The sequence below is a fragment of the Exophiala aquamarina genome (genome assembly GCF_000709125.1).
Source record: "Exophiala aquamarina CBS 119918 chromosome Unknown aczIA-supercont1.5, whole genome shotgun sequence".
Taxonomy (NCBI): domain Eukaryota; kingdom Fungi; phylum Ascomycota; class Eurotiomycetes; order Chaetothyriales; family Herpotrichiellaceae; genus Exophiala; species Exophiala aquamarina.
This window is the reverse complement of record NW_013550583.1, coordinates 139,814-152,085: the sequence shown is the minus strand read 5'-3', so window position 1 is coordinate 152,085 and position 12,272 is coordinate 139,814. Positions and strand designations below refer to the sequence as shown.

Sequence of the window (12,272 nt, the reverse complement as noted above, 5' to 3'; positions counted from 1 at the left end):
GGATCTGACAGGATCCGGGGAAATGCCACTAGCAATCCATCAGGGCTTGGACAATCTTCTTATGGCCTCACATCAGATCTAACTGACCACAAGGATAACCGACATAGCCCCCTCGCATCATTTACTTCTAGATATCACCTTTTCCAATGCCACAGGGCACACGATAGCTCGGATCGACTTGGTCGAGCAAACCGGTCAAGGGAACACACGAAGCCATGCCATCATCTGTGGAGAGAGACAACATTCTATAGTCTTTGGCAAAGACTTATCATGGGGCATGTAAGGCATCCATGGAGAAAATTTGCAATGCCTGGTGACATAGAAGTAGTGACTGTGCTGTACACATAATATATATATTAATTGACCGTGATATCTCCTTCTTCCTCTGGCAATGATGTCATTCCATTTGGTCCGCAACGCCATGCAATCTTGGTATCATCATGCTCCTGGAGTCTTCCTTGGAGATTATTAACAATGTTCGCTATGTATGATTGGAAAAGATGTTCTTGGCATTCAGGTCATTTCGTGTCGTCAGGATTTTCGAGCCATTGGTAGGCGAAAGGAGCGCTGGAAGGAATCACTCCACCCAGGATGCATATCCAAAGTCAATCCTGCGCCTTGCTGTATGCTTGATTGCTCGAAGACTGATCTTTGAAAAGGATATGGATTCGCTTCGATGCTTCGAATGAGAGTTCAATATTATGGGGCGGTTGAGCAGCGATGTGTGGGCGACATCTTTGGCGTCGTAATACTTCAATGACGTTTGTATTTCTGATTTTCCTGTCAGTTACTTTGCAAAGTATTACGTGTGTAACGATGTGGCGCGTGTGAAGGTGTACAATAAGCTGGAAGGAGCAATACAGTGGGACTTACCTCATCCATTCGCCGTAAGTTCCTCTTGTCCAAAGTATTACCCGCACCTAGCAGTGTCTGCCCAACTGCTTTTGTGGCTCCAATCGCTGGCCTCAAGATAATGGTTGGGCTTTGCTTCAAGACAGCTTTGGCTGCGCCAGTTGCGCTCCCGCTGGCCAAGACTTCTCCGGGAACTGCCACAATGGCATCTCTCGCAAGTAAGAGATCGCGCTCAAGACTGGTATAAGCCCCTCGTAACCCCTGTACAATTCCAAGTGGCTGATCAGCATAGAGTGAAATCTGGTTCTTTGTTTCATCATCACCTCCGGTGTTTTCTTGTGTTTCTCGTGTGATAAGTAAGTCTTCGGTATTCTGAAGAACTTGTTGAGTTCCAATCGCCAACTTGGCGCCCAAATTCACTAGTTCCGTGGCTGTAGTTTTGGCAAATGCCAAAGCCCCTTTCTGGATACTGCGGACAAGTCTGCCATCCTTGCGATATTCTCGAATAGGGACTGCGATAAGATCTCTTACACCACTCGTCACATCCACTAAAGGTCTGATTGGAGCGAGTCCTGCCAAAACTCCGGGTAATTGATTTGTCTTGACATCAGGCGTCCAGATGTTGTTGAGCATGATACCCATCCGATCAAAACCAGAAACGCCGTACAGAATGACACGACGCAAAACAATGTCAGCTCGGTCCAGAACAAAGAAATTCATGAACTCTGTGGTACGTCCTGAGCGCAGGCCTCCATAATCCACTCTCTTTGGTTTGAAGTCGAGCCGTAACTGTACTGGATTGACTTCAACTCGCTGGATAAAAGGGGGGGTCGACGGCCCGCTTGCGGGCGGAGCACTGTCATCCTTGAATTCAAAAAAACGGGTAAGGAAGTCCAGTGCATCTTGATCAACGTGCAGTCTGAGAGGGAGAACAGTGAGTTTAAGCACGATCTCTGATGCCGCAAGATCTGGCACGGGTTTGACGTTGAGAATCTCAATATGGACCATGTTTGTACCAACTTCTCGCTCACCTGCATCTTGCATGTAGGTGGCAAATTTCTTCCAAGTCGATGTGGGGACATGGTCGAATACTTCTAGCATCTTTACTCGAATGTCGATCGAACTTTCGACTTCCCCGCTCTCTGATGGAAACATCACAAAATCTGAGGAGACGCCCGCAAGCTCAAAGGTCATCTTGTGATGTTTGCTCCGGTTGAGCCTCAACTTTTTGGGCCGTGACACTGTGCTTGATTGGCGGCGGCTAGTAGTTGCGGTGATTGTCGTGCTAGTAGCATAGCTACCTGTTTCGCTGACCATATCATCGATGTCATGATTGATAGCAGTAGTTAGATCCCTTGGGTCCTTGTTGGCTGGAATGCCAATATATATCGAGTTGAACAGAAAATCACCAATGACAGACTCGTCCTCTTCTTCGGCACCTGCTGAGAGTCGACTAGTACTCTTTGGACGCCTGGCCATAGCTCGTGTTTCAATGTCCTTCACTGCCTGGGAGATGGTGTCTCTCGTTGTTTGCCAGTCATAGCCATCGAAGAGATTCCAAATTACATGGACATCCCTGACTCGAACCTTGAGTGGTGATCTATCAAAAAGTGTGTCGCTCACAAGTCCGTAGGTGTTCTGGGTCGAATTCCATCGATGGGCAGTACCACCCACAGAAGATTTTGGGGCAAAGTGATCCTGCCTGAAATCTAACAAGCTGTGAGCCATCACACTCTGACCTAGATCATTCGTACTTGATGCCATGACATCAACAGGCGCGATGTGGATGGATTCGGACATTGTCGAGTGGCCAAGATTAGACTCTACATGACTAAGAGTCATTTCATCGTCGGCATCGTCGTCCTCACGGTACATATTGTCCATGAACCTGCCCTCTTCGCTGTCGTCATCATCCTCATCCTCATTGAATTCGTGCTCATACTCTTGCTCCCTAAAGTTTCTGCCTTTTAATATCTGCTGCGAAGCTTGAAGGCCGAGCGCGGGTCCTGGTTCGGATACGAATGCATTTCCAGTAAATGACGATAGCATGTCCTGGATAGGAATTATCTCAGTACGATACTTGGCCACCTTTGATGGAGGGATTGGAGGGGCGAGACCACTTAGGATCTGGATCAAAGTTTGGGTAGAATCAGCACAAGTTTCTAAGAAGAGTAGGTTATTCCGAAACTCGACCTCGAGTCTCGTCTCGTGGTTGACTTTGTCTTCAATGACATTGACAATTGCCGAAGCGGAGGATATAGACCCAACTGGAACAAATCCTGCTCTAGTGAGACTCTGGATCTGATCATTCTCTTCAAAATAAAGCTTGTGGTCAACGTTTCCGGTATCTCGTCCAACAGATTCTCTGTCGTTGATAACTAGGAAAGAGGCCTTTCTGATCTCAAGGTTCTCAATGGATCCGTGTTTCTCACTTTCATGGCGAATAATGGTATCAGTCAAAACGAAAAGACCTTTCGCAATGCCCTGCGCAGGATTGAGCGCAATAGCTGAGTCTCTGAAAGTAAGAGAAAATCTGACTTTCCGTGAAACGCCAGCCATATCGACAGTGCCGGAGGAAGATGGACTAAATGGATGCTGATGAGAGTGTTGCTGCGGAATGGGCTGCTGAACCTGGAGTCTCTCCAATAGAGAAGTCACAGCCATAAGAGTCGGGACCTTGTACTCGAAACAAGTATTGGACATCTTCATCCGCACGGTAGGTTCCATCTCATCTGCAATGAATCGACACATGATCATCGGTGGACCCATTACGGCATTGCCTTGGGCAGTCACTTCACCTATCAGTACATCGTTGTCTCCTCTTGACAATGACCACGAGGCTATTTGGGCAGCGGCAAGTGAGGGCACACTAATGTTTGAGAGCTCGATCAATTCCGCTTTGAGTCTGAGTGGGCCAAATTGTTGATCCACATCCAGTCGAAAATCGAGCTTATTCACTAACCCAAACATTAGGACGCCAGGACGGTCATCTTCAGGGAGGTACTTGGTGACTGAGGACAGCTTAGAGATCTCGTCAGCAACTTTTGCCAAATGTGGCACCCAGTGAAAGCCTGTAGCGCCGGCTTGTAGATCTCCAACCGTCAAACGCAGGACACCTCCTTTCCGGCGCTGCCTGATGAGAGTGTCAACCATGATGTCGTCCTCCTGGTCATATTTGTCTCGAGAAGGCGTGATCAATGATAGCAGTCGATCTAAGTCGTTATCGTCCGGCGTGTCTGAGTAATGTGCTTGGATGTTTCGGATCTTCACCCACGTTTCCCCTCGAGACCTGATGCCTTCTAACAAAGGCCCTTCGATGGCTGCTCCATCAATAGCAAGTTTGATATTGCTCTCACGGTAGACCGCTTTGAGGGCCGAAGTTCTGACTTGAACGGAAGACTCAGAACCGATCAAGTCCAGCACAGATCCAGAGACACGGACATCGACTTTTGGAAGCGAGGATGTAGAATTGCTATCAGTGCGTGATCGGTTTTTGGGGTCATCAAATCTGACGGTCCGTTGTCTTGTCGTGTCAGATGGCGAAACAACTGTCGGGCTCTTAACCGTGTTTGTAGACATGATAGAGTTACCTAGGTCCAACAGGGAGCTCAGACCACCACTCCGGCTGAGCACCTCGTCAATCACGAGCAGATCCAGAACAATATGAGCTGGCTTTATTTGCACGTCATAACGGTTGCTTGCCATGCTCGCGACAAAATCATGCGGCCGAAGCATCGAGCTTGTAGCGATAGAATCCCGTACATTGATAGAGTCGACGAATGATAGTACGACCCTTGGCCCATGCGTCATCATTATTTTCGACACAGTGAATCGTGAAGCCACTCCAAGGTCCTTCGGAGGTAAAAAGACGATTGGTGATAGCGACAATTTGAGTAAAGCTTGACCGTCTGGGAGGGCCGATTCTAGTGTTTGGAATGGTAGTTTTGTCGGCGCAAGCCGCGGTACACACTCACATAGATGCAGGTTGAGTTTATGGATGGTGACACTAGGAAGTGGTTTTGAGGCAGTGGTGGAGGATTGCGGTTGTTTAACTGTAGCCGGAAAAGCCTCGACCAGAGTTTGAGCAGTCTTGACTGCAACTTTGCATACCATAACGTCAAGATCTATCGAAATCTCTCCAACTTCAAGGACTGGAGCGCGAAGAGCTTTGCCAAGGGCTCCAGCCGGTGTATAGAAAGACGCTCTTACTTCATCACCACACGGCCGTATGATTTGAGATGTCCGTGGAGTTGCAAGTGGCCTCAATGAAGACCCGCGTTCTTGACTCGGGGTCTGTACCTGATGGTCGTCCATCTCCGGAATGGTTAGTACGATGTAGGTCATATGGATCAAGCGAGAGCGGAAAAAAGACGCCAAGTTGTTATTCAGGACACTTTCTCCATTAGAAACTTCTTCGTCCTCGTTAACTTGCATACCTTCCGAGCCTGATAAACTTCTATCTGAGCCGGGCTGAGATGAGAGGTCAACGATTGGCTGTGTAGGGTCAGGATGAGGTTCAGTGCTGCTCAGGTCAAGATCGTTGATATCTTGAGTCTGGGATGGACTAGACCATGCCCAACCTCCTGGCATATTTTGACCACTCACCGCACTGAGATACATGCTTTCTGCCTCGTCATGCGTGAATATTCTAGACTCGGCCAAATTCTCGGAGCTCGAAGGCTGATCAGGTGTTGGTCCTGGGAAATTTCCTTGATTGTGGGAGTCATGGACCTGTTCCGCGTGCTCTCTATTGTCGATCAAATGCTTATCGGAATAAGAGCTTTGGTGTGGTTCCTCATCTGCAAGTCCGGCTGAAAATATTGTGGAGTCTTCTAGCATATTCGCCGCTAGACCTATCCCAAGCCCAGAATTGCTGAATGAAGGGGAGGGCAGTCTTGAACCATCGGAACTATGTTCGAAGTCATTATTCCTCGAATGGCTAGGCCTGCTTACGTCGCTATGTGACTCGGGGTGTGAAAGTCGAAGCCGAGACCGAGCGAGCTTGGGGGAATTAAGGCCAGACGAGTCTGAGAATGCTTCTGAATCCGAGAGAATGAAGACTTGCACATCTTCGATCCGGATGGACCTGCTAGATTGCGTTTGCGTTTCCAAAGATTCAGCTGTAGCGAGAGCATCCACCGAAAGGTCTCCCACGGTGAGCATGAACTTTGTCTTCTCTGATGAGCTAACACCATCCCCTGAAGAATTCATCTCCAAGACAACATTGATGTCCTTGACTTTGACTGATAGTCTGTCGGCAACACCCTTGAAGAAATTGGCAACGAATGAGGGAAGAGACAAGCCTCCAGGCATTCCGAGGCCTACATCATCAGTCGCTGTAGGAGAGATTGATTCTTGCAAGAATTGGGAGCGAGACTCCAGTGCAGCCTGTAGTTCATCTCTTTCTCTCGGAGGCTCAGACTCCAGAAACGAGGCAGCCAGGTCCTCTGACGTGGGGACGACCTGGGAGAACTCTAGGGAGCGTCCGCTTCGAGATCGTGTACCTCGACCGCCTGGGTTATGGATAGAGGATGACACTATCCGAGGGAGATTTGCCCGATCGGTCTTACTCGGGAGAGATGTTTCCTTGAAGAGGGCGGTGTCTTTTGTATGACCAGGGCGAATGGCCACAATTACTTCCACTCCATCAACCTCGATCTCAATGCCACTGATATGCAGGTCGGCCGGGAGGGTCAGACGGAGCAACTTGATCGAGGCATGACTGAGGAGAAAGGTGGATGGCAACTGTAGCAGGTCCTCGAGCTTTCTAACTTTGATGCCGACATTCTTAAGCTCGACAACGGTTCGCTGACCCCAGGTTAGGCCAAGGTTGTCGAGATCGAGTTCATCGGAGTCGATGAAATCTAGGCGGGTGAGAGCATATCGCAGCAGACGCTTCTGGAAGTATGAAGGAATGAAGTAAGCCATTGCTCAAGGATGAAGGCGTTCCTGACGCCAGGAAAATGATCAAGGGCTCGTTGTTGACATGGCAGGAACGGGTGAGAGGAGAGATCTATCGTCTAGTATCAAAACGGATGGATGTCGGCATTAAGAACATGCCCAGTGGTAGGGTTTGGCAGATACAAAGAATGAGACGAGGCGAGAGGGTGAGAAGACGAGTGGGCGTTTGTCTCCCCGCAGCATTCGTCTAGGTAGATCTGATAGAAGCTTGATCATGGGCCGTAGATGCAAAGAGAAAAGAAGAGTAAAACTAATCCATGGTTCAAACGCAGCAAGATACCCTACATCAGACGTGGGCAAGATGGAATCAGGCATACAAATGGAAAGTCAACCAAACAGAGGCGCGGGCAGCGGGCGATGCATGATGCAGGACTGAGTGGCGGTGGGGCGGCACCACCCGTCACGCGGTCACGGGTCACGGTTCACGAGCCAAGAGGCACGTGCACATGTCCCCATGTCGGAGCGCGGATTATGTCATGTCACATGTTTCTGTTATCGATACCACTATCAACAAGTCCATACGAGTATGTACGGACGGAACACTTAGCATGTACATTACTACTACTCGTACATGCTATCATCCCCGATAACAAACTAACACGGTTGCAAGGAAGTTCCTCAGCGGATTTGGCGGCCAGTAGCGCCGCTTTAAGAGGATATCGTCCATCAATGCTAACTAAGGTGGGCGCGCCTGCCAGTGGTCCGTTTCTAATTAGATTACCCAAACCCCTCCCCCCGGGACCCCGAGTCCCCAAATATTCTACCTAAGTTACTCAAAATAACTTCACTTCTTCTCCACCACACAAATGAATAGTTAGCACTGAGGACCAAAACAGTCCTATTCAGAACATGTAAGGAATCAGTTGGACTCTTTCGAAAACGAAGGGAGCTTTCGAATACGCTATTCTGTCTCTTCGAGAACCTAAAGAGACGCGATTCTACATTGACTTCAATCATCGCATATGGTTAATAATACCTCTTATGTACAGTCCGAACTTCATAGCTGGGAAGTGATATCGGCCTTCTACTACCGCCGTCACGTTACTACTACTCGATATGCCTCGCCTAGCGCACTGCCTTGGGAATCTGCATAGAGACTAAGCACCCCTGACCTGCCACTCGGCATAGGCGCTGGGCTTTCCAAACCACGATTCGCGTTCTAGTGTCTGGATCCTCTGAGGTGTCTCGATCCACTGTGAGTACTGATTGAACGCCCCCCCTGGTAAATCTAGAACGGCGCGGACCATAAGATACGGGCTGATGTCGGTGCAGGTCATGGAATTATACCAGCCATTTTTGATTGTGTGCTCGACTTCTACGACTTCGGAATTACAGCTACCCATGTCCGGCATCCCTGAGGCGCTAAATTAGAAATTGAAATGGAGCTGCTCGAGAGAGGAATAGGCAGAGAACGCAGGACTCGAGACGACTCTGCCTAAGATATTGTTGTCGGTCCAGGTGGTGGAGATGAGCATTTGATTACAAGATATGCTCCCCCGAACCTTGAGACCTCTGCCAATCTTGTCGCACTGAATCTTGAGTGTCGACTTTCCGTCTGAGTCGTCGTCTTTCCAGTATGTGCCGCTGGAACCGCGTTCTTGGAATGGCGTGGCCCTTGCCACAAGTGAGTCATCCCGGGGAACGTTAGTCGAGTCCAAGGTGAGCGGGGCAGCGTGAGCGGCTTGGAGAATGAACGCCGTCATTGTCATGATGTAATTTGCGAATCGAATCGAGAGCTTCATGGTTTTCTAGGTTTCTTGCTCGACAATCTGATCCTTGGGTTGGAGTTCGTGGTTCATGTGATCAGAATTTCCTGGACGGTGCTGTAGCAGAGGCCTAGGGGTGTTATGCCAACGTTTCAAGGATCTTTCGATGGCCAGCTTGCCAGTTTACATATCCGTGACACCCTACGCTCACTCGAGTGGTAATGTTGAGTTTGCATGACTCTGTACCAGAACAGACCAACTCGCACTATACCCTAACTAGTCCAGCAACTCTATTCTTGTCACGCCATGTGGACTATGTAACTCAAGACAAAAGACAGGACAGGGCTAGACTCTCGAAATGGCCAGTGCACTCTACACTATTATTGGAACAACGTATGTTAGTGCGCAAGTGCCTGAACCTTTCTACGTGAGTGAGCGTCTGAGCGCCATATCTTGGAACTACGACAATGAGGGAAAGTATCCCGAGATGCTACGGGCACTGCAACCGAAAGAAATGAGAAACTAGAACGGATTGAGAGGAAGGGGTCCCTATTATCGTAACTAGCTCCTCTGTGGCAAAAGGTGGCATTGAGATTCGTATGAGAGCCTCGCCAAAATCGTAAAAGTTCAGCCTGTTGTCGCTTGAAAACTGGGTTTAAGACCCTACCTTTGTTGGTAATAATACATCCATAATACTTATCCAAAATCTAGAAGAATAAAAGTTTCATAGAGAGAACATAAGAGCTAGAGTCTTTCAAGTAAATCTGCATGTGAATTGAAGGCCCATCTGATAAACGGAAAGAGCATCAGAGGGATGATGATGACTATACGAGGTCCGTAAGAGGTGAAAGTAGCGGCGCGTGCGGCCTATGAGTATGCCTGAAATGGCAGGGCTGCCTAAATTGAAGGTGTCTTGCGCGGTAACAACCCACATACTGAGTACGATATCATCAGAGATCAATAATGCCAAACACAACTCCGCATACGTACATTTCTATCATATTGAATCCACTGTCAGCCATGCTCAGCTATATGCTATCTGCGATAAAGTCAAGTTGGAGGAACAAGTGGTAAACACCACGTATGAGATGTGTTGAATCCCTCGCTTGCTATGCTTGTGCTAATAGCCATGCTCATTGGAGTTGAGTCGAGCCGAGCTTGGTCAGTTAACGATATATTTGCAGGTACGTGCCGTAGAATCTCGTTCAATCATCCTCGTCGTCGTCATCATCGTCGTCGTCGACATCGTCATCCTCCTCCTCTTCAGAATCTTCATCCTCGTCGCTGTCATCCGCTTCCTCAGGGTATTCCAGGACAATCCATTCACACCACTTTTCCCACTCCGAGCGCCACTCCCGCAGTAACTGAGATTTGATTGTCTTGCCGAGATAGCCATCAGTAATTGCCTTTGTCCACTCGGCGGCCTTTTGATCCTCGATCGCGCACCATTTAAGCGAGTTCTCCGCCATGGTCCCAAGCCCTTCGAGCCCAAAGTTATCGAATGCCATATACGCTTGCCAAAAATCATGGGACAACCCGTTTTTCCCGTGTCCGAGAATAGCAGGGTCGTCGTTATTCATGGACACCGAGACTCCCCTCGAGAGTAAAGCTGGCAGCGAATGGCCTAGAATGCTGCTCGAAAGCCGCAAGATCTCGTTTGAGATGGGGCAGCTCTCGATCAAGATCTTCTTTTCTTTGACCATATCAATCAGCAATGGATGTTTGTACAATGAGTAACCGTGTCCAATTCTTCTGGTGCCCAATAGAATCGCGTCAAACAGATTGTTATCTGTGCTGTCACCATCACCCAGGCATTCGCCCGCATGGAAGAAGAATGGCAGATCCACACCAGCTTCAGAGCATTTCTTCCTAAACCAGAATATTAGAGGAGTTAATTCGGTCAAAGTCTTGCCCATATCCTCCTGGGCCACAAAGTCGAAGCCACAAACAAGATGCGGAAATTTCTTCTTCATACGAATACACTCCTTCATGCCATCAACTTGTGAGCGTGTGTCCAACCTTCGTATGACAGTCCAGATCATCCGTGCACCCTTGAAGTTCTTTCCTGCCTCTGTCTTCTTGAATTTCTCAATCTCCTCACCAAAGGCAATGAAAAAGTCATCAAACCGCCCTGCCTGACCATTTGTTTGGCCCTGCTTGCGATACTCGAATCGAAAGGCGGCTCTGAGATCCACATAGTTAATCCCATCGGCTGCCAATTGTCCCAACAGTCTTTGGAAACCCCTTCGAAAGATAGGTTCGTAGAAAAGCATCCATCCAACACTTAAAAATGTGCTCTGGAATTTCCGCCAGATTGCATTCAGACCATGATGGTGACACAGCGATTCTTCGGCTGTCACAGTACACCGATGGAGAAGCCATTTCTTGAACGTCGAATCATCGTCGGGGAATGTTCGTTGTGCTTCTCTGATGGGAATAGGCGTATTTGCAGCGTAGTTGGCAGTCCAAATATTGGCAGGGCTCTTCTGCTTCTTGATCTCCACATCAGGATAATATCTTATCTGTAGAAGACTTTTGTTTCGCTTTTCCCTGTCGCTCAGTCCTTCAGGTGCTAATATGCAGAAGCCTTTTTCAGCCAATGCCTGGTCAACTAGCCAATCAATGTCAATCATAGCATCGAGATGCGCGTGCAACAGGGCGCCCTTTGGCATTTTCTCAATAATCTTCCACATCTCAGTGGTTTCAATGCGGTCACGTGCTAGAGTAAACATCATGCCGGGATAGAGATTGCCACCGTTCTTCTCCGCGAGGCTGTCCTCGAACTCGGAAGTCCAAACCTCTTTTAACTCCCGGCGGCGGATGGAAGACATGATCTTTGCAGCCTGTTTGGCCATCGGTGACATGGTCCGTTTGAACAGGTAGTCGTGTCTTTGCTTCTTCTCCTGTTCAATCAATGCTTGCTTGCCTTGCATGTACTTTTGGATGAAGGGATCTTTAACTTGAGGGATGCCCTCCTCCAGCTCCCATTCAAGCTGTGAATCGATAGAGTCATCATCAGAGAGATTATCTGCTATGGCCATGATGGTGGTCCCCAGTTTGCGTTCCACCGCTGATGAAAAAAGTCACTGGAAAATGGCAATAGGACTAGTATCAGTCTTGACAGAGAAACATTGAACTGATCAGGGAAAGTGTCCTCGTGTGACGCGGCGTTTGCTCGTCTTATCCAAAAGGGACATGTCGCCTCTTGGCACTGGGTTCCCGCCTAAACCTAGCAACCGGCCTCTGTCTAGTAATTATCGGGATCTGTTCATCACCTCACCTTCCATCCTGTACCGCTTCATCACGCCAGAGCGAGTCTCTTGTCCTGATAGCGGATTTAGGGTGCCCTGTTTGTATTATCGACTCTCGCCTAACTTTCTGTGTCGTTTGTTGACCACGCTCAAGTACTTTCAATCCTGCGGACCCCAGAAGTCCGCGCAGGTGTTGGCTCCTCTCCTGTAAGACACTTATCGACACCGTCAATACTCTTACTTTCATCTCTCTGGTTCTAGGACAGATCCCACATCCTCCAAGTCTAGCGTTTCTTCCACCACTGGTACTATAAGGGCCCTTGCGCCACCCAGACCTCACTTAAGATGAGTTAGTACTCACTTGTACTGGATTCGTCGGTGATTTGGAACCAGCAACCGCAAAAGTTGATCATAACTATGACAAGGAGATACATTCTGTGAAGGAGATACTGGATAAGAGTAGTGCGCTCCGAATTCCCGCCTATCAAGACCTCACATGACT

The 12,272-nt window shown here is 48.6% G+C and overlaps 2 protein-coding genes across 2 annotated transcripts; both read right to left on the bottom strand.

Moving 5' to 3' along the window:
- Positions 1-753: 753 nt before the first annotated feature.
- Positions 754-6,780, bottom strand: A1O9_06730 (uncharacterized protein; the record flags this gene model as incomplete). Its single annotated transcript, XM_013403678.1, has 2 exons — positions 754-780; positions 874-6,780. 2 exons carry the CDS (start codon positions 6,778-6,780, stop codon positions 754-756), a joined length of 5,934 nt encoding a protein of 1,977 aa, XP_013259132.1.
- A 2,944-nt stretch (positions 6,781-9,724) lies between these two features.
- On the bottom strand, positions 9,725-11,560 carry A1O9_06729 (uncharacterized protein; the record flags this gene model as incomplete). The annotated part of the gene is made up of 1 exon (XM_013403677.1): positions 9,725-11,560. The coding sequence occupies one exon, from the start codon at positions 11,558-11,560 to the stop codon at positions 9,725-9,727; it is 1,836 nt and encodes a 611-aa protein (XP_013259131.1).
- Between the last annotated feature and the right edge of the window lie 712 nt (positions 11,561-12,272).